This window comes from Zingiber officinale, chromosome 1A, assembly GCF_018446385.1.
Source record: "Zingiber officinale cultivar Zhangliang chromosome 1A, Zo_v1.1, whole genome shotgun sequence".
Classification (NCBI taxonomy): domain Eukaryota; kingdom Viridiplantae; phylum Streptophyta; class Magnoliopsida; order Zingiberales; family Zingiberaceae; genus Zingiber; species Zingiber officinale.
Window position 1 is genome coordinate 179,939,661 of NC_055987.1, and position 27,507 is coordinate 179,967,167.

At 33.8% G+C, this 27,507-nt stretch overlaps 2 protein-coding genes across 3 annotated transcripts; both read left to right on the forward strand.

The window, feature by feature from the left end:
* Positions 1–1,734, forward strand: LOC122007405 (endonuclease 2-like). The gene is made up of 8 exons (XM_042563274.1): positions 1–319; positions 411–518; positions 616–671; positions 744–827; positions 911–1,003; positions 1,086–1,153; positions 1,466–1,539; positions 1,640–1,734. Exons 1-8 carry the CDS (start codon positions 28–30, stop codon positions 1,732–1,734), a joined length of 870 nt encoding a protein of 289 aa, XP_042419208.1. The 5' UTR covers positions 1–27.
* Positions 1,735–3,285: 1,551 nt separating this feature from the next.
* On the forward strand, positions 3,286–25,744 carry LOC122038542. 2 transcript variants are annotated; one of them, XM_042598337.1, is made up of 12 exons: positions 3,286–3,620; positions 4,794–4,941; positions 5,732–5,886; positions 6,464–6,646; positions 14,029–14,104; positions 14,796–14,873; positions 16,733–16,818; positions 18,509–18,582; positions 19,442–19,487; positions 22,219–22,328; positions 24,099–24,273; positions 25,441–25,744. In XM_042598337.1, the coding sequence occupies exons 1-12, from the start codon at positions 3,363–3,365 to the stop codon at positions 25,591–25,593; spliced, it is 1,542 nt and encodes a 513-aa protein (XP_042454271.1). In that variant the 5' UTR covers positions 3,286–3,362; the 3' UTR covers positions 25,594–25,744. The 2 variants fall into 2 exon arrangements, with proteins under 2 accessions (XP_042454271.1, XP_042454272.1); XM_042598338.1 differs by lacking the exon at positions 25,441–25,744 and adding an exon at positions 24,626–24,841.
* Positions 25,745–27,507: the final 1,763 nt, after the last annotated feature.

Below are 27,507 nucleotides of genomic sequence, written 5' to 3' on the forward strand. Positions count from 1 at the left end.
CTTTGTGTGTAGAACACAATCACAGAAATGGGCTTCTACTTCAATTCTCACACGCTGGCCTCTTTCTTCCTGCTCTTAGCATTTCCAGCCTTCACTTATGGATGGGGAATTGTCGGCCACCAGATTATTTGCCAGATTACCCAGGATCGTTTAAGTGAGTCAGCAGCTGCAGCGGTTAAGGAACTACTCCCTGCCTACGCAAAGAACGACCTAAGCACCCTTTGCTCATGGGCAGATACAATCAAGTTTCGATACCATTGGTCGTCGGAACTTCACTACATTGATACCCCTGATGATCTTTGCACTTATAATTACAACAGTTAGTGTTCATGCATGCTTTGATTATGTGTATTCTAGTCCATACAATATCGTTCTAGTATTAGCAATGATATGTTGTTGGTTATGAACAGGGGATTGCAAAGATGAAGATGGTGTGAAAGGGAGGTGTGTCTCAGGTGCCATCACTAATTATACTAATCAGCTTCTCACCTATGGAAGCTCTGTCGATGAATCACAATGTAATTAATATGTCAAAGATAGTTTCTATGTCCTGTGTTATATTGATATCATTTCTACTTAATTCATTTCCTCTTTTTTATTTTACCTGTAATCTAGATAATCTCACTGAAGCACTTCTATTCCTTTCTCACTTAATGGGTGACATCCATCAGGTAGAAGAGGCTATTTCTTAATTGCTTTCTTCAGTCATTTGCACCAACTGATGACGATTCGGAATTGTTTAGCCTCTTCATGTAGGATTTACTTCTGATAGAGGAGGAAATACGATCCCAGTGCGTTGGTTTAGAAGGAAATCAGAGCTCCATAAAGTAGGAATTTGGTTTATTTTTTGAAAATCTCTTTCACCATTTTTCACACTAATTTTCATATGCGGTTATATGCTGCAATGCAGGTCTGGGATAAAGACATTATTGAGACAACAGAAGATCGATTTTACGACGATGTTGTGGAGGAATTTGTCGACGCACTCAAACAAAACATCACTGTGAGATAATTTTCCGTGAGTTTTTCTTTTTTTATTGATGTCTTTGTGTTAGTTTTGATTAAAGCTTTTAGTTGAACAATAGGGAGAGTGGTCTGATCAAGTTGTGAAATGGGAGAAATGCAGCAATAACAAGGTCGCTTGTCCTGATGTGTAAGTAGAATATGCACTCTGTGTTCATTAGAGAATAAAAATAATCCAGTGCACAAAATTCCTTTTGTTTATCAGGTCATGCGACAATAATTTTACCGTTGCACTTAAGCTATGAAATGAGAATGATAGGGGACTGCAATTCTAAGGAAGTAACTTCTTACAAAGTTGGGATAGAAAACCTAACATCAATGTGAAGCCAAGTTTCATCCTTTTTTTATTAAAAAAAAAATTCCAAATACATAACATGTTATAAGATCTTATTTTCATCATCAATACCCTCTATTTAACATTAAATTGTAATGGGTTTCACAGATATGCATCTGAAAGCATACAAACTGCATGCAACTGGGCATACAAGGATGTCGAAAACAACACGGTGTTGGAAGGTTAGTGGAAAACATAGAATTAGCTTTTTTTACATGTTTTGCATAAACATAAACTTCTGACGTTTAAAAGGCTAATCTTCATCAAAATGTTCGCCTGCAGACGATTATTTCTTAAGCAGATTGCCTATTGTTAATCTAAGGCTTGCAGAGGGTGGAGTCAGGTTAGCAGGAACGCTGAATCGCATATTTAAGTGACAGTTTCCTTTGATTTGCTTATTATCGATGAAATGGAGAAAGCCAATGAAGCTCGCATGAACTTGATTGGTAGTGCTGGTTGTCTTCTTTTGCTTTCCGAAGGATTTTAAGTTTCAGAAATGAAGTTATGTAGAAATTTCAAGTGTATTCAAAATTGGTTTGCACTGAAGAAATGTTAAAGTAATAATAACCATTGTTCCCAGTTAAAGAAAATGGGCAAAAAAAAAGAGAGAAAATGTCATCTCAGTTCTGACTGTTTCATGTTCATGACTTACAAAAGCCAGCGTATAAAAAACACTTTCTTTCAACCTTTTACAAGTTTGCAAATTTGTTAAAAAGCTGGGTTGGGACAGATTCAACTGGAAGAAAATTATCAAGAATTTTATTAAAAATTCTGCATAATTGATTCTCATCAAAATGAAGTTTTTTATTAAAAAAAATAAAATACTGAAAATAGCCTTAGATATGATGTTGCAGCCAATTCACAAGTTTCTTGGTTGGTTCGAAAAAATGTATGACTCTTATTTAAAAGTATCGAACTGAACTCGAACCTATTAAATAATTTTTTAAAATTGAATTCTAACTATTATTTTACACTCTGCCTGATACTATGTAAATCTTAAATTTATCCCTTTTAAACTTTGTAACATCCTAAATTAAACATTTTAGCATTCAAGTGTAAAAAAAAATGGTCATATAACTCGTTGTAAATTGAATAGTATAAATGAGTTTATCATATATTTTTTGATCGAAAAATAATCACAACCTAGGTATTATTAGGAAAAAATAATAACGGTAGGATCTCAACTTCCACAAATTAACAGGATGGAGTAACCTGGGTTAGGGCGGTAAATAAATCGAGTAATCTTGGTTAAGGTGTAAATAAATCGAGTTGAGCTGAGTTTTAGGGTGTTCAAGCTTGTTTGATAAGGTAACCAAGTCGAACTGAGCTGAGTTTAAAATGAACCAAGCTTTTGAAATTAAATGAGTGTTCAAGTTTGACTTAGTTTATTTTTATAAGCTTGAGCTTGTTTGAAGCTTGACTTGAGCTTGGTTCATTTAGATATTATTAAGCTCTCAATTCGAGCTTGGCTAGAGCTTGGTGTATTTAGATATTATCAAGCTCTCAATTCAAGCTTGTTTGATTGTTTAAAACTTTTAGTTGTTTGATTGGTTATTAAGTTTGATAATTTAAATTTATTTATTTTATTTTATTATTTATTTAGCATATTGAAAAGAGTTTTATTAATGAATATGGTTCGTAAATATTGTTCATCAACGTTGTTCACGAATATTGTTCACGAACGTTAACGAACTGAACACATATGTATTCAAGCTTGTTTGTTTAACTTAACGAGCTGTTAGAACTTGTTTATTTCATTAATCTTATGTATATTCAATGAACATAAATAAACTTTTATCAAGTCGAATATCAAATTTATTCGCGAATGTTTAGTTCATTTACCGCCTTAATCTTGGTGATTAACTTAAGATCGTTGATTTACCTGAGAATGATGAACTGATAGGTCGCAACGGACATAATAAATTAAAAAAAAAAAATCTGCCGATTTAGTAGACAGTATTTGAACAAGCCTTGCACAGCTGTTGCCGGTGTTGTCTGCGTCGCCATGGCTCTCTACCGTCTCGTGGCCTTGATCAGGAACCCCTCCGATGAAGACTTCCTTGTAGTCCAGCAGATTCCGCCGCCACTTCTACCGGAAGAGGAGTACCGAGGTTTCGTGGATTCCGAACTCTGGGACTTGCCCTCGGCGCCTCTGAATCCTCTGGAGGGAGATCGGAGGTCGCATACAGTCATCGAGGGCTCCAGTTCTCTCTCGAATGAGCTCGATTTGAGCAAGTTCGATGTCGATTCCTCTCTCGAACAGGTGAATTTTATATCTTTTGTTGATCTAGAGTCACTATCCTCATCCTTTGTGGAAATAATCTTAAAGAACTTTGAATTTGAATTTTGTTTTTTTTTGTTTTTGGAAAATTGATGCCCTGTGTGTAGAGCAATTAGTGATTGTTTGGGCTGCAAAGATCCGGTAGGATCTATTGTGGCACCAATGGAGGATTTGCGGTGTGTTGTGTCACGTTTCTATCTTTGAGAAGAACTGCTTCAGAGGCTGAAGTGGAAGAGCACCCATAGAACTCACGTGCATGCCCACAATAAAGCGATCACAAAATGTGTGTAGTTTCATCAAATAAACATTATTATGCTTCTCCACCAAAAGTCACAGTTCAAAGTTGTTTGATATAAAATGTCTCCTTGGATCTTAAGCATGGTGTAGCCGAGTTGGTACTCCGGTACCAGAGTTGCTTCAATGTTTATGTTATCTACTGATTCTAACGGGCACTAAATCTATGATGGGCAGTGCGTGTCCTACTACTTGTTAGCTGAAATTCTACATATACTTGAAACATTTGGTGAACAAGGTTTTAATTGTTTGTGAATGAGGTGAAGGCCACTAATAACATATTGCTTCTTGCAATTTGCTAGTCGAGAAACAGAAAGGGGATAGGGAACATGCTTATGCTGATAGCACCTTTGTGGTTAATTATGAAGATCTTGATCTAATCTAGCTATTTTTTTTAGATGAATCTGGTGACGATCAGTTATATTATTTCTACTTGCTAATCAAACCATGGGAAAGGGTATTTTTTATTCTGATAAATTAGTTAAGAAACTCTTTTATCTTTTCCTTAGTTAAATGCTTTTCAGATGAGTTTGGTGATGATTAGCTATATTCATTTTGCAGATTATGTTAATTGAATTGTCCATTGAGTTATTTTCTGTAGAGGCATTTTTAACTATGCCAATCTTCTGTAGTGATAGTTATCTAATTGACTTCAATGCCAATTTTCAACTATGTCATTCTCCTTTTAGCCTTTTAGGAGAAACAAACTCTTGTATGTTTTTCTGCCATTAATGATTTGTGCGCCTTGCAATATCTTTATATACCTATTTGACATGGAAAAGAATTTTAGCATGAAAAATTTATACATGTTTCTCACTCTCCATGCAATTAGACATTTCTTTTATGCTGATTATTATGTAGGTATTATCCATAGTGCGTCTGCAGACCACATTTGATGGAATATGGTCGGTATGGAAATATGTCAAGGAACCTGAATTTGGTCCAGGACCTGTTATCAATACATTGTTTATAGTTGGATTTGTGAAATCGAAGGAAGGAATAATTGCAGGTATTTGCCAATAACAGTGGTATTAACTCTTGGAATTTATCCTTGTGTTGGGTGCTCATATTAGTTATCTGAAATTGCTATGGTGACTTTTAGAATCTACTATGCAATCTGTTTTTTTCACCTCAATGTTTCTTCAAATTTCTCCTACTTCTCCTTGAACCGCAACCATAATTTTTGCAAAACTATTGGACAGTTACCAGAGCTAGACTTGGGCATGCTTCGATGGCTATTCTTATTCAAGAAAGGATTGCCCTACATAATAATTACTTCGTCATACTAACAAAGATACTGATCGATGAAGCTAACAAGTGACCACAAATATTTTTTAGTAAAAGGAGGAAGTTACTGACACCTTGGATTAGAGATTTATGGTTTACAACAGTTAGAAACTGTGTTTATAGAGAAACTGTGTTTATAGAGATTCTTGTTTCCACGAGATTTTTCATGATTTCTCAAAATTGTTGATGAATTAATAAGAGCTGGGTAAAAGATAATGGTGGGAGGGAACTTACTTATCCTTGAAAATGATGGTTTTTTCTTTTCCAAATTGTGTTTTTTTTATGAAGTGGTAGAAAGTAATGAGAAGTTAACATAATCTTTATTGATGCAGGTGATGATATTTCTTGTCTTCTATCTATTAGTTGGCGGTTTGTATTTATTAAGTGATGATATATCTAGTAGTTGGCAGTTTTCTTGTTTTCTATCTACTATTTCTATATATATATAGATATTAAAAAAGTTATATTTGTAACTTAAATATATATAACCACATAAGCTGATGCTTTTCCAGAGTCATGCTGGTGGTTGGCCAAGGAGAGTGCCTTGGGTTTGCTTGAGGAAGTAAAACCAAATGCCATCCGTGTTGGGCCTTATGCATTCACAGTACTTAGTTCTAAATTGGACCATGCTACAAATTTTAGAGCCGTTTGTTCCTTGCATTATCAGGTTATTTTTCTTATGACCCACCTCATCTTCATGATGTCTCAGTTACTTAAAAAGTTCAAGAAATTTCTTTATTTTCTTAAATTTTGTCTCTAACATCTGATAACTGACATCCTGAATGTTATCTTCCCTTCCATATTTGCCTTCATTGGATGACCAAGAGCAGAAAATTGTTGCAAAATTCAAATCCTATCATTTTCCATAATTGAGACCTCTTATTGAATATGGCTTTATTGACAATATGACAAAATTGCTATTGTATGATGATGTAGAATAATAATTTGCATTTTTTTTATAAAATACCTCCACCTAAGCTGCTTCTGCACCCACATAAGCTTATGCACTTGAGGGATACCATGAGATTTACTTATGTCCACATAAAGATCCAACATATTTTTGCAATCCCTAGCTTGTTAAGTCCAAGTTATCGTCAAGTTAATATTGATTAAATTAGATCAGCTTTAAATTTTTCACAAAAGATGAGTCACTCATCCAATGATTAGCTTCTCTATTTAAATATATTAACTTGTACAAAAGATGATAGGATGGTGAGATAACAAGCAATATTCTTTTGCATCAGGAGTACCCTCCAGGTATCATAATTGTCCCAATGAAAAGTCGAACGGCGAAGCCATTTCACACAACAAATCTGGTTGTAGTTGTTGCAAATAATGCATTTCATGAACCAAAAGAATCTAATTTTGTTGCTAATGGAGAAGCTCTTCTTGTAGATCCTGGATGCTCTTCGCAGTTTCATGGTGATGTAAGGAACTTCTGTCTTTTGAGTTGACTTATGAGATTTAGTTATAATTATCAGCATTTAAAGGATTTGATATTTAAGCTTTCAATAATGTACTATTTCAATAAGATATCATGTTGGTACAACATTGAAACCGTCCGGCATAATGGGAAGATTCTTTGTAGCTAACAGTTTAACATTAGCAAATCTGTATTGGCGAATGACTTAGGTTGATCTCCTACTGTCTAGCCATGTAAAGTTGTTTTATAAATTTATTGACAGATGACTGTAGATGCCACTAGGCCGATTTCAAGTTAGCTTTTAGATGGATCCACTGTATTTTAGCTGTTTTTGGCCAAGACAGGAGAAGTCAATTACTAGAGATCCATTGGCATCAATTGGGGCTCCTATCTAGGCCTTTTTCACTGTTTAGTCCTTTGGGCCTGATTTAAAGTTTTTTCCTACTTTTTGTTTGCTTCATAGGATGGAGATTTAAGTTTTGATCCAGCATCTTGTGTACTTGGTCAATTTAGTTCTTCAAGAGTTCAAATTTTTGTGGTTTTGCACAGAAAGAAGGGTTTAAGGTTGTGAGATGGCTAATGACACTTTTTTTTAATCCTTCTTACTCTTTCTATTTGTTTTTCTCTAATGTGGTTCCATTTAGATTATCTTTCTTTTCTTCTTAATCATAACTATTTTCTTAGATTTGCGCTTTTAATTAACCTCATCAAAAGCACCTTTAGTAGTGTATATTCATCACTCTTTTGGCACTTCCATAGTTCCTTTCTACCAAAGGTATGTATATTGGAGTGAATCTGTTACAACTGAGGGCATCATGCATCATTCCGCTTATTAGAAGCCACCCTGTGACAGTAGAACAAAGTAATAAAAAACCATAATAACAATAAATGATATATGAGCGTTGTGGGCGACGTCCGATGTGTGCGATCTAACATGGCCAAAAATATTTTTTAATCCCTCTCATCTACAACAACTCTCTTCTCTCTCTTGCATGCAAGGTGGTGTTGGTTTGTAGTGCTGATCTTTAGCATCAGCGCGTTGGAGTTGGTTTCTACAAGCAAACTCCAATGTTGGAGCTGATTTGTACAAACCAATTGTGGTGTTGGTTAAAGACCTGCACCCAGCACGTTGGAGCTGGTGTTTAAAGACCAGCTCCAACAGTGCTGGTACAAATCAGCACCAACAGTTGGTGCTGGTTTGTACTGGTTTGTAGAAACCAGCACCAACAGTTGGTGCTGGTTTGTAGAAATCAGCTTCATGTTAGACCTAGTTTGTAGAAACCAGCTCCAACGTGTCGGTCTTTAAAGACTAGCTCCACCTTGGTGCTAGTTTGTAAAAACCAGTACCATCTTGCATGCAGGAGAGAGAAGAGAGTTGTATGCAAATGAGAGGGATTAAAAAAAATCGATTTTGGCCGAGTCAGATCGCACACGTTAGACGTCACCCACAAGCGCTCACATGCAGGGTATATATATATATATATACAACAATAACAACCAAGCCTTTTCCCACTAGGTGGGGTCGGCTGTATGAATCCTTTTACGCCATTGAGCTCTATCTCCTATTATATCATCATCTATATTTAAATATATTTTATCTTGTTTTATTGTTGTTAACCAAGTCTTTTTTTGTCTTCCTCTTCCTCGTTTGATATGCATATTTATCATAGTTTCACATCGCCTAACTGGAGCATTTATTGGTCGTCTAAGTACATGTCCGTACCATCTTAAACGTGCCTCTCGGAGTTTTCTCTCAATAGATGCAACTCCGACTTTCTCTCTAATGCTCTCATTTCTTATTTTGTCCATCTTTGTATGCCCACACATCCACCTTAACATCCTTATCTTTGCAACTCTCATCTTCTGTTCGTGTGCTCGAGTCAAAGCCCAACATTCAGCTCCATATAACATAGCAGGTCTAACTGCGGTTTTATAGAACTTACCTTTAAGTTTAAAAGGTACTTTACGGTCACATAAAACACTCGACGCTCCCCTCCATTTCACCCATCTTGCTTGTATTCTATGTAAGACATCTCTCTCAATCCCTCCATCATTTTGTAAAAATGATCCTAAATATTTAAATCGCTCGGTTCCAGGCAACTCGTCCTCTCCTATCTTAACAATTGTTTCATTACTTCTAATATTGCTAAACTTAAATTCCATATATTCTGTTTTTAATCTACTAAGTTTAAAACTTTTCCCTTCTAGTGTTTCCCTCCAAGATTCTAGCTTAGCATTTACTCTTTCACGTGTCTCATCTACCAAAATAATATCAAAACACATGCATGTCTTGAATGTCTTGATGAGTTAAATCCGTAATTAGTGTAAAAGATAGGGACTTAGGTGATCCTTGATGTAACCCTATCTTTATTGGAAATGCTTTAGTTACTCGCCTGAAGTCTTTACCTATTGCAGATTCATCCTTAATTAGTTGATATATATTCTGTTAACACCTCTCTTTTCTAAAATTAATATAATTTCTCTTGGGACTCTATCATACGCTTTTCTAAGTCGATGAATACTATGTGTAGATCTTGTTTTGCTCCGATACTTTTCAATTAATTGTCTAAGATGTATAGCTTTTATTGTCGACCTTCCGGACATGATTTTCCGTCACATGGTCTCCTTCCTTAATCTTTTTCTATTACTTTTCCCAGTTTCATAGTATGACTCATTAGTTTAATACCCTATAGTTTGCACATTTTGTATGTCTCCTTATTCTTATATAAGGGAACTAAGTACTTATCCTCCGTTGATCAGACATTTTTTCATTTTCGATATCATGTTAAATAATTTTGTAAGTCATTCAATACCTTGTTTCCTAAGCACTTCCTATCGAATATCATCTGGTCCAACGGCTTTTCCATTGTACATCTCATTTAAAGTTTGTTTTACTTCTGAAGTTTGAATTCTACGATAAAAATTAAAATTTCGATGCTCATTTGACCTAATTAAATTACCCAAGTTAAGTTGGTCTCCTAAACGTTCATTAAAAAGCAGATGAAAATACCTCTTCCACCGCTCTTTTATTTCTCCATCGTTTACTAATACCCTATTACATTCATCTTTAATACATTTTATTTGACTAAGATTTCTTATTTTTCTTTCTCTCACTTTAGCTATTCTATAAATGTCTCTTTCCCCTTCTTTTGTAACCAATTTTTGATATAACCGTTCAAAAGTTTCATTTTTTGCTTCACTCACCACTTTCTTAGCTTCTTTCTTAGCTATTGTATATTTTTTTAAGTTTTCCTCATTCTTACAAATATATAATTCCTTATAAGCTATTCGTTTTTCCTTCACTTTCTCTTGTACTTTCTCATTCCACTACCAAGATTCTTTACTTAGTGGTGCATGCCTCTTTAACTCACCGAGGACACTCTTAGCTACTATTTTTAACTTTGATACCATCTTATCCCATGTTGTATTAGAGTCATCATATATTTCACCTAATGCTTGTACTTCTATCTTCTCCTTAAATATATGTTGCTTCCCATCCTTTAACTTCCACCACTTAATTCTAGGAATTGTATATATTTTCTTTCTATTGATACTATGTTTAAGGCGTATATCCAACACTACTACCCTATGTTGGGTAGTTAAGCTTTCTCCAGGGATGACTTTGCAATCTTTACAAATCTTTCTATCCTTCTTCCTAACTATAAGAAAGTCAATTTGCGATTTATTATTTCCACTTTTGAATGTGACTAAGTGTTCTTCTCTTTTCTTAAAAAACGTATTAGCTAATATAAGGTCATATGCTATCGCAAAATCTAATATAGTTTTCCCTTTCTCATTCCTCGTTCCAAACCCATAGCTCCCATGTACTCTCGTATTCCTCGTTTTCACTCCGACATGCTCATTTAGATCACCTCCTATTAAAATCCTTTCATTTGGTGAAATATTTTGTAATATTTCATCGAAGTCCTCCCAAAACCTTAATTTGGTAGCTTCATCTAATCCTACTTGTGGTGCATATACGCTAATTATGTTCATAGTTTCTTTCGCCACTATTATCTTAAGGGCTATAATTCTATCCCCTTTTTTAACTACTCCTACAACTTCATCCTTTAACAAACTATCTACAATAATACCCACTCCATTTCTTGTTCTACTCTTTCCAGTGTACCATAACTTAAAACCCGAGTTCTCTATCATCTTTTGCCTTCTCACCTGTCCATTTTGTCTCTTGTACACACAAAATATTAATTTTTCTCCTAATCATCATATCTACTACCTCCATTGATTTACCAGTGAGAGTTCCTATGTTCCATGTTCCATGTTCCAAATCTTAGATTATTAGTTTTCCTATCATATTTGTTCTTATCTAACCTATGGTGTGAGAACTCTTGCCTATTTAACACTACACCCAAGTTCTCATGGAGATGTAGCGGTCCTTGCTGAGACGTTACAGACTCTGTAACGCGAACTCTTGCATATTTATCACTACACCTGAGTTCTGGAGATGTAGCGGTCCTTGCCGAGACGTTACAGTCGGACCCTGCAACGCGTTCCTTCCGGGGAACAACCTAGCATTAGCACAATAGTTTAATGGATTCATTCATGAAATATTTACCATAGTTTGACGCTGGCTGGCAACCTAACGCAACCCTCCTCCTTTATCCGGGCTTGGGACCGGCCATAACCGGTCATCATGGGCGGAGTTTATATATATATATATATATATTCGTTAAACGAGAGTATGACAAGAATATATACTAGCAAAATGCCAAACAAAAAACAAGTACAAGTAAAACCAAACATGGTGTCCTGCAAGTCAAGGATCTTTGAGTAATTCTATATACTTGTTGAAATCAGTTAGGACTTCAAATTCAACCCTTGCTTGCAAAACTAGAGCTATAGAAATATGGGAAGTAAGCACAAATTGCTAGTCAGTGGAAAATATGTGTAAGAATCTAATCTTCATTAAGAGTTCAAGAAACCATATATGTCGTAATTTACATTACAACTTTGGATTTCCATTTGAGTTCTGTATTTTAATATATAGTTAACTATTTTTTTACTTATCACCAAATTATAATACCTTATTCCTATTATTGATCACTATCTTTTATCACAAATTAATCTATTTTTAATTATCGCCTTTTAATCGTCACTAATAAATTCTCTAAGAAGTGAATCACTAGAGCAAGTCCTTAGAGTATAAATGATTCATCTAACATAGGGGCTGGGGCCCTTACCAATGATAAATGATATAACACATTGCACAAATAACTATTGAACATAGGTGAACCCTCACTAACACATCTCCATGTCAGACAGTCAACTGTTGTGGTAAAATGGTAAGCTTAGATATTTCACTTTTTGGTATCTATTTATAACAAATGTTGTTTCACTTTAAATCTTTATACAACAATTATTCCACATTGGGTTCACTCATTGATTGGTTTAAGGAACTAACCTAAATCACCTTTTTCAATTAAGGCTTTGCTAATTTTTTTTGCATATTAGTAGATGGTTTATATCATCTAAAAAGTAAAGGAATATCAACATACAAATCAACATGGTAGATATGTATCAAATGAGGAGTAATTAGAGTATCAATTATCTTTTACAAACAACCTTTTTCCATATTAATCCCTACATGATCACCCACATGTACATAATAAGAAAAAAAATCAGTTTCTTTTAAAGCCCATTTTACTAGTTTAATATCATTTTAATTCTCTTTTCAGAATCCGCAACATATGCATAATATTTTTATTACACATTTAATCCATGTATAGGAACATGTAATGAGTCAAAGGATAGATTTACCCACTTCAAATATACACCAAGTACGAATCTGAAACTCTACCTAGTCAATGTGCTCCCTCGGATGCGTATCTACAAAAATAAGTATATGAACAACTTAGAAAGACTTGAAATAAATTAAATTAAATAATAACACAAAATCTAAGAATTAATTAGAATGCAAGGTTGATGGATCCAATCTTGACCTAACTACCTCAATATAATCCAAGTTACAAAACTTAACTTCCTCTACAAACACCTAACTATTAATTCCCTATTCTATACCAAATACACCAACATAAATATAAAAAACCAACTTAAAAATATAATAAACCTAAGTATTTACTTCACTAATTTTCTTTGGACAGCTAAACAATATAGGTGTTCTAGTGATATGGAATACTTGAGCTAATCAGACCTAAATAGATCACGATTAGTCGAAAATATGTGATCATTCAACAACACCGCTAGAAAAAACTCACAGAATTCTTACCTTCAACTTGCTCAAAATCGAAGTATTGGGGCGAGGCTCCATCGTGGTGACGCCTCAGACACAAGACAGTAAGTGGTAGCAATGACTTCACCTGAAGGCATAGTGACTGACACAAAGGTGCGTGCACATACAACAATAAAGGAGGGAGAAAGAGAGCAAGCAGGAGACAGAAGAAGATAGGGAAACAAACGGTGGGTGCATAGTTGGTGGCCTAGTGATAGGTGTCGATCATAGGGAGCAAGGAAAGAGGAAAAAAAGAGAGGGAAAAGAAGGGAGAGATGATCGATGGTAGCATTGAACTCTGGACGGTGACATGCAAAAGTGAAACAAAGGGAGATGAGAGCAGAGAGTGAGAGAAAGGGAGAAAAAAGAGAGGGGTTTGTGAAAGAGAGGAGGTGACTGATGACAGGTAGTTGGGATCGACAGCGACATGGGCTCATGACAAGGGAGGGTGCGGTGATGGAGCATGAAGAGGGAGAGACAATTGGGTGAGTAGCAAATGCATGGAGAGAACCATGTGGGAAAAGAGATAGGAGAGATGATATATAATGCTCCATTGCTAAAAAATTCCACTAACTCAACCCAATGTGACCAAACTGATCTATCCTAAATATAATATTGTTTAACTCTAAACTGATCAAAAGGAATCTAAATTGATCTCAATCATAGTGTCTATGCGATGGGTTCCATGCAAACCCAACTTCAACTCAACACCCAAAATCTAATTTGTTGATTTGATTCAACTGATTTTGTCATCTAAAATTTTTAATAAATAATTTAAGAAAATTTAAATGCAATAAAACTCGATACCTAACACGATCAACTTGCAATGCAATGCGGCGAATGGTTGAATACACATTATAATTTGACAATTCAGTATAAGACTACACATATGTCTAGAGTAACTCAAGGCTTTTAGTGTGCCACGTTTAGATGCAAAATAACTGCACCACTAGTTTCTGAGACAATATTATTTGTGTTATTTGTCACTGCAAAAGGCATTTGACATACGATTATTCATTGAACATGTTTCTGGTAGAATTTTGTTTTGTAGGATCTACAAATGCTATGCTTCTTCCTTAACAGCCTAAGTAGTCGCTCTATTTATTATTCAATTTTAACCTTTTTTTTCTCATCAGCTCGCAGATCTTGTAGCTGTGTTACCAAGAAAGTTACTAGTGTTTGTTACTCATCATCACTATGATCATATTGATGGTAGGTTTTATACATGTAATTGATTGAAATTATATGTGGCAATAAAATGAGTTGATACTAGTCAATATTTCATGTATTAGCAAAGTGCTAGAATGCACCACCAAACCCTTGCCAATATAATGACCTATAAACAGATGAATTTAGGCTTATAGTGGAACAAGGGTGTTTTAACCATAATGACATTGAAGAATGAATCATACACATGCTGTCGCCGATACGCCATCATGCACAATCAGTTCCCCCTCCACCATTAGGGAATTAGACTATTTATTCCATGGCATTTTCATCAATAATGAACTCTTGATCAGGTCCATATTCGATTAGATTCACCCTTTACTATTTATGTATTTGTAGATTATGAAATCCTCATATATATATAATTTTTTATCAGAAGTTAGTCATGAAAAACTCCCGATAGAAGGCTTCATTTGTCCTTGCAGGAAATCTTTAGCTTGATCTAAGTCTAAAGCTGTACCCTATATCAAACTATGATTATTACAATTATGTTCAAGATATGGCATTCAACTTCCCCAAAGCTCTTGTCATGTCTTTTGTTGTCTTATATTTCTTGTTCAAAATTCAAAAACATAAATGAATGTAGCAATTTCTGTTGTAGATGAGTTGATATCTAGGCAATACTTTGCCAACAAGTGACAGATTATTCTATGTTTAATTCTTATATTGCTTCCAGGCCTCACAGTTATCCAGAAATGCAATCCTGATGCAGTTCTGTTGGCACATGAAAACACTAGTCATCGCATAGGAAGAGGTGAGTTCTTATTCGAACTTACATTTTCAATCCTCAAGCATCCTGTGGTACATGAATATTCCAACTGAGTTATCTATTGGTCATTATAGTTTGCACTTTGCATTACTGCTAGTCACTGGTTAAGATAGGCAGTGGCAAACTAATTTATAACATAAAGTTTGAGAGTTTAAATAAAAGGGAATGTTTTTTCATTTGTGTGTTTTTACATTGCAAACCATAGCGGCAAACTCGGTTGATCTCAATACAGAGCAGCCAAGTTGGATCGGTTCAGATTAGTCAAGTTAAATTGGCTCAGCATTAGCTGATCAAATTGTGAATGATTTCTCAGACACCATGCCTAAAATGTTGAAATATTTAGTAATCAACTTTTAAATTGATTGCATTTCATGCTAAATCAGTCTAAATCACTTGAAAATTAGAAGAAATCAGCTAAATTGAGCAAATTTGCATGATTTGGCTGATTTCTTCAATGCCACTCAGGAATCCTTTTGGATGCTTGTAGGTGGGGGCAGATGTTAAGATTGGATCGGTGGAGCTAATAAAGGAAGAAAATAGATACAAGTCTAGAGAAATCCTAACTTTGAGAAGAAGAAACACAAGGAGAGACTTTGGTGTCAATGAGGAGTGACATGGTGGCTGTGTTGTATGTAAAGTGAGATAGAAAGGCCAAAGGTATGTGGTCATGGGTGAGGAGAAAAGGTTTGCTTTCTTCTGTGCACTGGATTGTGGCCAAGAGTGGGAGAACTCTTGGAGTTTTGGGACAGGAACGAAGAGAAGGTGATGCTGTGTGTGGAATCTCTCTAGGTGGGGTCACAAGAAGTGAGCTTATTATTTAAACTAATTATTATGTTTAATTAATAGTAATTAATTAATTGTTAATATTAGTTTAGGGTTAATGTTAGTAAACCTTTAATTAACTTCATTAAAATTTATTTTATTAATAACTTACCTAAGTTATTAAATATAAATTAGTTACAGTAACTATAATTAGTATAATTTAAATTAATTTATTTAGTGTAATCTAATTCATTTTAGATAAGTTTTATTAATAAATTAAATCATAGGTTAAATTAATTTAATTAAATCGATGGTAATTTAAATTGATTAAATTAGATTTTAAATCAATTAATTAATTGGAATTTTAATCATAGATTAAATTGATTAAACTAAATCAGATCTTTTTTTAATTAATCTAATTGCAATTAAATAAGTTTTTTTTTTGAATTAGATAACTAACTAAAATTAATACACCAATTAAAATCGTTTTTCTTTAATCAGAATTAGATCAATTTAAATTGATTTTAAATTTTATTTAATAAAATAAATTTTAACTTAAATTTAATAAATTGATAACTGATGAATTAAATCAGATTTTAAATTGGAATTGTATTAACTCAGACTTTGAATAGATTAAATTAATCCAATTCTTAATAATGCTCTATTTTTTTTTTTAATTTGTAATGTTCATATTTAATCAAACGAAAGACATAATTTTTTAGGTTTTGTTTAATATCTTTCGTTGTATTATTCATTAAATATTTACTTTTATGATTTTATTATTGATTCTGATCCTAGTGATCCATTTGATCTAATATGGTCATGCCTATGATTTTGAAATTTACAATATTCATAATGATACTGCCAACCATGTTGCAAGCAAAAAAAAGAACCACAAGTTTTCTTTTATTGTCATCTAACTATAATTAATCCCAATAGTTGGGAGAACATGGCTGCCACATCAATGAATGACACTAGGAGACACATTCATAATTTCTTGAGACTTTTGTTCTTTCCTTTCTGATTAAGAGTGAGCTTATTTTATATAATGTATATATATAATTCACTGGAAAGTGTGACAGATGAATGGCATCTTCATCGAACTTTACTATCTGGCGGGGAGAAGATAAAAGTTTGTGATCATCAATTGGAAGCAATTTTTGCACCGGTATTAACTTTTACCATTTAAAGTATCCTTTTGTATTCTGTATCCAAATCTATATTTCTCTTACCTGTATAGCCATAAGAACATTTATATATAGCAGGTCTCTAAGTTCCTAATTTACTGCAATCTATATTTCTCTTACTTGTATAGCCAATAGAACATTTATATATAACAGGTCTCTAAGTTCCTAATTTCCAGCAATCTATATTTCTCTTACTTGTATAGCCAATAGAACATTTATACATAGCAGGTCTCTAAGTTCCTAATTTACTGCCTACTAAGTTCCTAATTTATATATAGCGGGTGGAACAAAATGTTTCGCTTGTATTGGGAGGTACGATTCAAGATTTTAAATATTGCTCCTGACCAAGGTTTAAAATTTAGATCCGTGTTATAGTTTTGATTTTGAACCGGTACCGATACAGTTTCGGTACTTTTTTTTAAAAAAAATAAATAAATAAAAGTGTATATTAATTAAAATTAATTTTATTAATATTTAATTATTAAATTTACTCACAGTTGATATGATATTTTGTGGTATTGAGTTCATATTTTCTCATAAGATAATACCTATTAAATTATTTGTAAAGATTATTTTAAAAATTAATAATTTGAAAAATTCAAAACTAAAATTTAAATTATAAAATTATTCAAAAGGCTCAAAGAGAATTATAAAATTATTTGAAGGTCTTAAATTATTTTTTGAATGTATTTTTAAATTTTTAGTTTGTAAAAATTATTGAAATGTATAAGCATTATATTTTGGAAAATTTTTTCATTATTTTAAATTCACATTCAATTTTCAACATATATTAAAAAATTTAATTGTTTTATAAAATATTTTATTATTTTTAAAATTATTTAAAAATTAAATAATTCTTAATATTTTATAACTATTATTAATAATATATTATGTTGATAACTATTATATATAATTAATAATTATATAATAATTAACAGTTTATTAAATATTTATAATAAAAATACCTATTTTAAAAATAAAAAATTAACTTAAAAAAAATGGTAAATGCACAAGTGTTGCGACCCCGTGGGGTCGCGGTGTTAGTAGGTAATTGGACCGGTACCGTGCCAGAATGGTAAATACTGTCCATTTCGGGTGGCATGGGTCAACACTTTAAATTTTGTTCCTGACTATCTTTTTCTTTCACAATACATTTTACATCCACGAGGAATGATGTTCACCGAAACTTTGATCTTATATATGACTGCCCTGCCCCGTGTGAAATTTTTTTAGTTGCTCAGTTGTTTAAATGCCCTGGGCTTGTTTTTGTCTATATACCTGCATTCAGTGAGTGAAGTTTATTTCCCTGCACTTTCCAGAAATTGTTCATCTAGTGCCTTTTCAGCTTAACACCTTAGCACAAGTGTAGGTGGTGAGGTTGTCATCTGCATTGCTACAATGAACAGAAATAGGAAGCCTATTGACAAGGATTTGTAGTTTTTATGTGCAACAGGCTGAATTCTATGAGTTGGAAAACCAAGAGAGTTCACAAGAACACCTTTGAACAATCATGTCTCACTTGTGGTCTTGTACATGTAATTTATTTTGGGACTTCTCTTTTCTTCAGCTGGATGCTCAATCAATTCAATAACAAATAAAAAATATTGTAACAATGCATGTTAAATATCACATTTTATCATTTACTTACCGAGGCTGTGTTTATTATTTTAGGGTCATACAGATGGTCATCTTGCTTTACGTCATGCTTCCACAAATTCACTCATTGTTGGGGACCATTGTGTAGGGTAAGAATTCAAATATTAAAAGAAAGATAAATATCATGGTGTAGCTCTATCACTAGAGAAGGAGGATTTTGGAAATTATGATTCATGACAACAATTGGCTGAATGACATGAAGAGATTAATATATACTACATTTCTTGCACTTTCTAACAATTAGAATCACTTGAAAACAAGATGGGCAAAGAAATCATTTAGGATATGTTATTTCTTTCTTAACATTGTAAGCCTGATTTACTACGTCCATGAGTTTTCAGTTCTAAGCTTATCTAAAAAATCTTGTGGGCCACTTTTGGTGATTGTGAAGTACCATTGTTTGCCTAGTCATTTCTGTTGTATTGTTCTTCTATGAAAATTCAGATCTTGGGACTTTGATTTAATTAGCTATTTGTGGGAGATGCCTTTAGCTGTAGAAAGCTTGTTGAACTATTTGGAGGCAATGTTTTAAGATCATACAAAACTTGTATAACAAGTCTCATTGGTTGTGTTGTTTGGCTACCTACTACCTATCATCTGTTGCCATTGACTGCATACATATGGCTTTAGAGATCATTTACAGAATTCTGGTCTTATGTGAAGAATTTGAGATTCAAAACATTACAGAGTAATTGCTTTGAGAGAGCGACTTTAGTTTCTGAGATTTGAATATCTGAAAAGTACTTTTGTGAGTTTTCCTAGCTTTTTTTTTTCACTTGCTTGTTTGCAGCATGATACTAGGATTAATTACATTGGGCCCTATACCATAATGTAATATCATTTTAAACATAAATTCACATAATACCTGCTTAGCTGGAGGAGATACCCATCTTGCAAACAGATGTGGTTTATTCATCAATATTTTTTTATATTCTTGTTTCTTGTCAGGCAGGGGAGTGCTCTTCTGGATGTTAGAACTGGTGGAAATATGAAGGTACTTTCTTTTGTTGTGACATGACTATTGGAGTCTATGGGAAATTTTTGGGGATTTAATTCCCTATTCAACCCCCTTTATGTGTATTTTTTTATATTTATTATCATAACCTTACATTTTAGTCTTTAAAATATACGGAGCTTATAATTGGATCTTAACACTCCCCTCCCCTTAAACTTGGTTTAGAGATATTATGAATAATATAAATTAGGAATTTTATTCTCAAAATGTTTCTAGACTTTGTAAAAGTTTTATTTTGCTATATCTTTTTATTTAGCATAATTAGTTAATTAATGTAGTTTTTGATTTGGCAAATACCTGTGTTAGAAAGAATATATAAATTACCTAGTCTTATATTTACCTAGACTATTTATTTATTTTTAGATTAGTTAATGATTGATGTATACCATCATACAAGCAACCATTTCTAGTACCTTGCCATGTTTAGGATTAGATTTGCACTGACCCCAAAATGCTTGAGCCAAGTTAATAGTAGCTAACCATTCTAAACCTTACAGCTCCTACGTTAGCCCGCATCTCACTACGCGGGACTAAATGGAGGTTATGAACAATTAATCATATTCCAAAAAAATGAAAATTTATTTAAAGTAGTTTCAAATAAAAATTATATGCACAAATCAACTAGTATGGAAGAAAATGCATAGAAAGCAAAATGGCAAAATCAACTATGAGCAACTCTAACGTTATGATTCGACACTATGAGTAATCACCTCTAGTAAATTTAGGGGTTTAGAGATGACAGACAGAATGTTCTCTAAGAAAGTAGTTGGTAGGATAATACAGCTAGCCTATTTCCAGTATTAACAGTCATTTTATTTATTCAATCAACATTTAAGCATGTTATGAATTATCATGTCATTTTTTTAGCATCAAAAACATGCTATGTATCAAGTTATTAATTTCACTTAGCATTTTAGACATGGTTTAGGTTGTAGCATGAGCCAACAGTAAAGAAGTAGAAATGATAAACCACTTAGTATTATAACATGCAGCAAGAAAGCAGTTTGCCTGGGATGAGTTGGCGGAGGCGCTGGGGCGAGTGAATCGCCTTTTTGCCACCATACAGCAAGAAAGCAATAATATTAGCAACAATCATAACTATGCATCACTATAAAATTTAAGCAAGCAATAAGCATAAGTAAATATGCATGCCATGTACAAAGGAGACAATTTATGAGTCATTGTTTAAGAAGTGACACGAGCAATTTAAGAATACAAGAAGTCAAGGGTTTTCCCTCCACTTGTGGTTTCGTAGTCAGCTTTTGCTACCCAAACCTTTAGCTCATTAACACCATACACTACATGGGTTTACACTAGCAAAGGTGCACTCACTGCATGAAAGGTAATAAGAAAACATGTACACTTTGTCATGTCCATAAAGCTTAAGCGGGTCTCATTAGTCATGCATTTTTCAACTCTATTTCAAATGGTTCTCACATACTGTCAAGAAGGCATCAAAAAGTTAGTTAATGAATTTGACATTTTGAATCAAGTGAAGCTCTAGAGAAATCAAGTAGAATAAAGCTTCATTTACAGGGTTGAAAAGTATAGAATTAGCCTCCACAATCACAAGGCTTGCTGGTTGAATTTGGTGAGCATGGGGCCTAAGATGCTCAAGCAGGAGAATGTTGCTAGCATCGGCTAATAACCTATAACAAGGTTAGGGATTAGGAGTAGATTAGCATGAATATGGAGGAATTGTCACTAGTCTTGCATGGATACAAGTGAACAGACACATGCAAGATCTCTCTGAACACATACAAAGGTTGGCTCTAGGTTGATGACAAGAATCCTTACATGAAGGAGCTTGCTTGGAGGAGGTTTGGCTTTGCTCATTGATAGGTGTTAATGTGCTTGCATGGAGGAGTTTAGCATCATTGCATGTTGTTGACAGATGCCGATGTCGATGAGGGTAGGCAGGAGAAGTTTGTGTGGGAAGACTAGACATAGGATGGTCACTAGAGGAATTGCTGATAGTTTCTGCATGTGAAGTGAGCTTGTGTGTTTGCAGATGGCATCGACTGTGGTCATAAATGAATGTGGGAGAGGAATTAGTGTCGTCTTTGATACCATGGAGGAGTCATGTATCACACAAGATTAATAAAGAGGAGTTTTTTTATTATTCAAAAGATGATAAATATATTGGAAACCACCTTTATTATAAAATGCCCCTAAATAAATGAGAAGCAAATAATTCAAATCTTTAAAAAATGTAATTATCCAGTCAAACTCCTACATCAAAACATACCAAACTTCTGACACCCAAAATAGAAATACCAACTTGCCAATTACAATTGAAATTTGAAATTCAACTCCTTTTCTATAGTTGTTACACCCATAAGTAGATTCAATATTGTACTTTGCACCTTTGAATATATGGTATTTGCGATTGGGTTCCTAATAATAATGAACTCTGATGAAGATTGCCTTGTTAATTTCTCGAAATCTCTCACCATGATGGGAGCTAGAGTTTCTTACTATATTGAATTTGCCTATTTACATATGATGTGGCTTTTTCCCCCCAAACTTGCCCCATCTTATGACCCTTACAACCCTAGTTAGTCAAATTTTAGGTATCAGAATATTTTGTGGTTTATCTGTCATATATTCTCAATCACTTTAATTTGGAAATTCCTTCACTTGGTAGTTTGACTTATTCATTATCCAAGAAGAGCACATTTGATGTGTTCTAAAAGTTTTGGATGCACAGGATTATTTCCAGACGACATACAAGTTCTTGGAGCTCTCACCACACGTCTTAATTCCAATGCATGGTAGAATCAACCTTTGGCCAAAACAGATGCTTTGTGGCTACCTGAAGTATGTCACTATATACTGTATTATTTTAATATTTTGGAAATCTTTCTGTGCCTAATTTAACAATCTATTGAATAGCCAAAAGTGTTTCTATTAAATAATGTACTGAAATGCTACCTGTCCTTTACCTTCTACAGGAAATTTTCTTTGAGAAAAACCACGTTTCTCATTGAGTTTTACTTGTGCAAATTAGATACTTTTTGGAATGAGTATTATTTTTTGAGCCAACTATCTTGTCAACAAAAGCCAATTTTTTGTGTACAATGGAGCTTTGTTTAAATTTGTAGCATATTTGTTTCTGTTGAAATTAACTCAGAATAAGATTGTATATCTGAAAAGTTGTGCTGTAACTAAAGAATACGAGGACAAATGGCTGTAGTCAACTTTTGGTTGTGATCTATGAGGATTATATTTCATGATTGATTTCTTGAAAGGTCATATTACTTATAATGTCCTAATTTTTAAAATCATTTTCCCTAGAGTTTTCTTGGTCTCCTTTCACTTCCCACACCAACTCTAATTTGTCCAAATGGTCTTAAATATGTTTATACCATCTTAACCAATGTCCTTCCATTTTATTATATTTGAATCCACACCTAATTGCTTTTGGCTTTATTTATTTTATTTTTAGCATCCTCTTTTTTTACACTTCTTTTATGTGTTGTTTCTTAATTGCCTATAACTCATATGGTATGATTAGTCATACCTTTGTGGTATAAAATTTTTCCTTTAGGGTAAGAAATATATGACAATCACATAAACCTTCAAGAACTCTTCTCCATTTCAACAATCTAGTCTTGATTCTATTAATAATGTCTTAAAAAGATCCAAGATTTCTGAAGCTCATGCATAAAATTTCTGAGCATCCCTCTTAAATATTTGCACCTTTCTTATTGCTAAAACAGTTGAAGAATGACTGTTTATATCTTATAAGACTAGATGGGTTTTCTATCAACTACCATTGACTTTGTATTGATGTCATTGTTGAGTTTTGTGTTTTTAATTCAAAGTATTTTTCTTGTTTTTAGTTGTTATGGTAATGCATATGTGAATGCATTTAGTCCCACATTGCTAAGCTAAGAAGGTTGGAAGACCTTATATATGGATCCCTTCCATCTTTGCTTAGCAAAGTTAAGGGGACCTACACGCATGCGCGGGCCGAGCCCAAATCAGGTGGTTTCGGGGGGTTCGAGCCGGAAATCCATAAACCGAATGCGACGCACGCGATCATCGCGCGTAGGAGGGGTGCAAATCCCCAGCTCGTGGATCTCACGCTTGCAGGCGACCTGGTTTGTTTTTGCCAGTCCTTGGTTTGGTTTGGTTCTGTTCCGCGCGCGTGAGGAAGCGAACCGACGCACCTAACAAAGCAGTGCTTACTGCTTCGTGCTTCGAAGTGAATAAATGCTGCACCTCTGTTCCTTCTTCCCTCTCTGTGTGCGTAAATTTCTCGACAACAGTCATTCTAGCCAATAATTTCGTATTTGGACCGGGGTCACACCATGATCAAAAGCAGATCGAGCTATACATCAATGTATTTTCCCAAATCTATCATTTATCTTGCAGATTTCCCTAAAACCATGAGGATTAATTTATTTTGTGTGCACAACTGTCTGAATGCTCAGATCTTTTTTGAGGTAGTCATTAGAAGATTATCATGATTTTTTTTCCCCCTTTTTTACTTACTTTTGTGTTTGAAAAAATAGTGAGCTCTCAAAAATATGGAACATGCCTTAGCTTAAAAAGGAAGATGATGATCATAGCTTGTATATGTAGGCATCGCAGAGCCCGGGAATTATCCATTTTGGAGGCTATTGAGAGTGGTGCAGAAACATTATATGATATATTGTCAAGAAGTTATGCTGATGTGGACATCAAGCTCTGGATTCCTGCTGCATCAAATGTTAGGCTTCATGTGGACCATCTTGCCTATCAAGAGAGGCTTCCAAAGGTAATTCTTTCGCATTTTTCCATTTCCCTTTAGACGATGGCATTAATTAGCATTTGGGCTTTGTGGATGGATGTGAGGGGAAGGAATTCAAATGCAATGTCAATTGACATGGATTTCCTATAAGCCGGTCACATTATTTGGCTTCTTTTTTTAAAAACAATTTGTGCTATCTCCAGGTAAATACCCTTGAATCATGACTCATGGATTACACAGTTCTTGCAGCTTTATTCTTTACTATAATATGACATGTTGCATCCGTTTTGTATAGTTGTTACATTTGGAAGCATATATTTTACTTGGTTGAAAATTATAGCTTTTGTGTTATTTCAATTTATCCTTCTGGTGCATTCAGAGCTTTTCCATGGAAGTCTTCAACAGCAGTCACGAGGCATTCCTGGCTGAAATGGGTGTTATAAGTAACATGTGAAAAATGAAACTAGTGTTTTTATTAATAGGCGTTGTTGAACTTGTTAAATGTAATAATACCTAGATGGATTTTGTGTGTGGGTATGACACAGGGTTTAAAGTTTCATTGTATTAGTTGGCTTGGGCAAAATATTTCTACCTATGGATTGGCATATGGAACAACTGCTCAGCACAAATAAGTTGCATTTGGAACAACATTATGCAAAAAAAAACCTAACGGCACAGTGAACACAATGAGACTGGAGAGTACACAAATAAGCTCCTCTTATTCCTTCATCCTCTCTTCTGGTGTTCAACACACCTTGGGTGCTGCACTTGATATGCATGGCACCATCTCGAGTTGGTTGGAGATTGAAACCTTAGCTCACTCAAGACTTTAAATCTTAGTACTTTGCATATTTGTATATCAATGGGCGAGTAATGTTCAAGAAATGTAATTAAACCTAGGTGGGACTGTTTGGAAGCTAAACCATTGAACTTCCTTTTCATATTGAAAAAAAAAAAATCCAAGCTGTATTTTATATAATTTCCAATAAAACTCTAGCATCATGTGTTCTGGGGTTTTGTTTTTCTTCGAGGAGCTTAAATGGAAAAATACTAAAAAAAACAGGAGAAATTTAAGTGAAGATGGATCTTTGTTTTGTAAGGTTTTACTTTATTATACGCAGGAAATAAACGTTAGTATACTCAGTGAAACCATCCAGCAGTAGCTTTCTCACTGTTAGTTCCTGGATTATGCAGAATTTCTCGATGCATACATTCCGTGCTTCCTGTCGTCTTCATTTTGCTTCTCGATGGCTGTGGACATATTTAAGGAGAAGAGGTATCATTGGAGCTATCGCTGTTGTTGGAGTCTCAAGTTTAGCCTTTCTTTTGGCACTTAAATTATCATAATTTACTCTGATGTATGGAACATGAACCGGTAATCTTGCTGCAATGGAGTTGACTATTTCGGGATAGATATTATTATAATGATAATCTTGCTATAATAGAGTTGACTATTTCGGGATGGATATTATTATAATGGGTAACAAATGGATTCTCAATGAAATCGAGGAAATATCTTTCCCGTAGTGGCTAATTGTAATTTGTTGATTTAGTTCCTTACAGATGACCGTGGAATCGACTGTTGGATGGTGAGTTTTACCTATTGTTACAACGAACTGGTAATCTTATTTATTTCATCTTATTGTGTTTAATTTGGATGGGGAAAGTTTCTATTGTTCTGAGCATGTTTGTAAATCGGAGGATTCAAGGTCAAATCTGTAAACCCATGGGCAATTGTTTCACTGGTTAAACTGATTAACTAGAAAAATAATATTATAAATATAATATATATTTTCATAGGTATAGAGTATTTTACATTTTATGAATATGTTAAAGTCAATGGTTGATATTTTAATATTTATAACGAGGACAATAGGTTTTAAATAAATATATAATTCCTTTAAGGTTTTTAAAGTTCTATCCTTCGAGATCGAAGAGGAGAAAAGACAAAAGAGATAAAAAAAAAAAAAAAAAAGAGAACACTCTCACAAGGAGCGAACGTTTTTTTTTAATAAAAATAAAAGAGCATCCTTTTAATTGGAATCATAAAAACAAAAACCCGCTCATTTTTTTATTTATTATTAAAATAACATTTCATTTTATTTTGATCTATTTTTATTTTTTTTAAGAAGTGTTCAGTTATAATAGTTATAATTCCAAAATAATTATAATCTCATAGTTATTATATAATAGTTATAATCTCGTAGTTGTTACATAGTCATAATATAGTAATTATGATCCCATAGTTATTATAAAATTATAGTAATAATAATTTTATAATATTACAACTATATATTTATAACCGTTATAATTCTATAGTTACTATAACTATAAATATCTTGTTATGATCTCATAATTATTACAATTATATAGTTATAACAACATGATTCCGTAATATAGTTGTAGCAATATGATTCCATAATTGTTATACATTATAATGTTGACTTACAATAAATCATCTATATTGTAATAGCTACAATAAAATATTGACTAGAGTACTAGTATTATAGAAGGTATTAATATTGATTATACGTAAAGTGTGTTGGACAATATTCTATAATTTTATTGGAAATATTTGTTAGAGTTATAGGAGAATAGTTTAAATTGAAATTACAATCAAAATAGAATTATTCGTCAAATGACCTAAGTTGATAATTGTTAGACTGAGTTGGCTAGGTTGTTTGGAATGGTCGAGCTGAGCTGAGTTGAGATAGTTGAGTGTCAAGCTGACCAAGTTACCGAGTGCCAAGTTGGCTAAGTGCCAGAGCTGCTAAGTCGGCTAATTTGCTGAACTGGCCGAGCCGCTGAGAGTTTAGCTAGGATGAGTGCTAACTTGGTCGGACACCGAGCGCTCCCGAGTGGTTGTGTCACTCGATTGTCGAGATGGTCGAGTTTGAGTGGGTTATCATTACTTTAGTGCCTAGTCGGGAGAGAAAGATATGAAGTCCTGCGTTTGAGGTAGTTTACTTAAAACATATTCATTCCCTCAGGCGGTGTTTTGAGGTCATGTTGAATGTCTATTTATCAAGATACAATATGTTGGTACCCCAAGGTAGTTTTGATGTGATCAACCAAGTCAGGTCAGGTCTTATTGATTTTTAACCCTGTGTCTAAGTGTGCAGGAACTTAGGAGCACAGGAAGTCGAGCAAAAAATACATCTAGTAAGAAGGACGACACGGGAGAGAGCTGATGGGTTCAGTGCATCCGAGGGACTAGATACTGCGGAAGAATATGTGGGCGAACGAGAAGGGAGCGTGCAA

Excerpts from the sequence above, each read along its gene's own strand:
- LOC122038542 (XM_042598337.1), top strand. The coding sequence starts at position 3,363 with ATGGCTCTCTACCGTCTCGTGGCCTTGATCAGGAACCCCTCCGATGAA. Across the intron at positions 5,887-6,463 it reads TTTGTTCCTTGCATTATCAG|GAGTACCCTCCAGGTATCAT; the intron begins GTTATTTTTCTT and ends CTTTTGCATCAG. Across the intron at positions 19,488-22,218 it reads GAACTGGTGGAAATATGAAG|GATTATTTCCAGACGACATA; the intron begins GTACTTTCTTTT and ends TTGGATGCACAG.
- LOC122007405 (XM_042563274.1), top strand. The coding sequence starts at position 28 with ATGGGCTTCTACTTCAATTCTCACACGCTGGCCTCTTTCTTCCTGCTC. Across the intron at positions 519-615 it reads CTCTGTCGATGAATCACAAT|ATAATCTCACTGAAGCACTT; the intron begins GTAATTAATATG and ends CCTGTAATCTAG. Across the intron at positions 828-910 it reads GGAAATCAGAGCTCCATAAA|GTCTGGGATAAAGACATTAT; the intron begins GTAGGAATTTGG and ends GCTGCAATGCAG.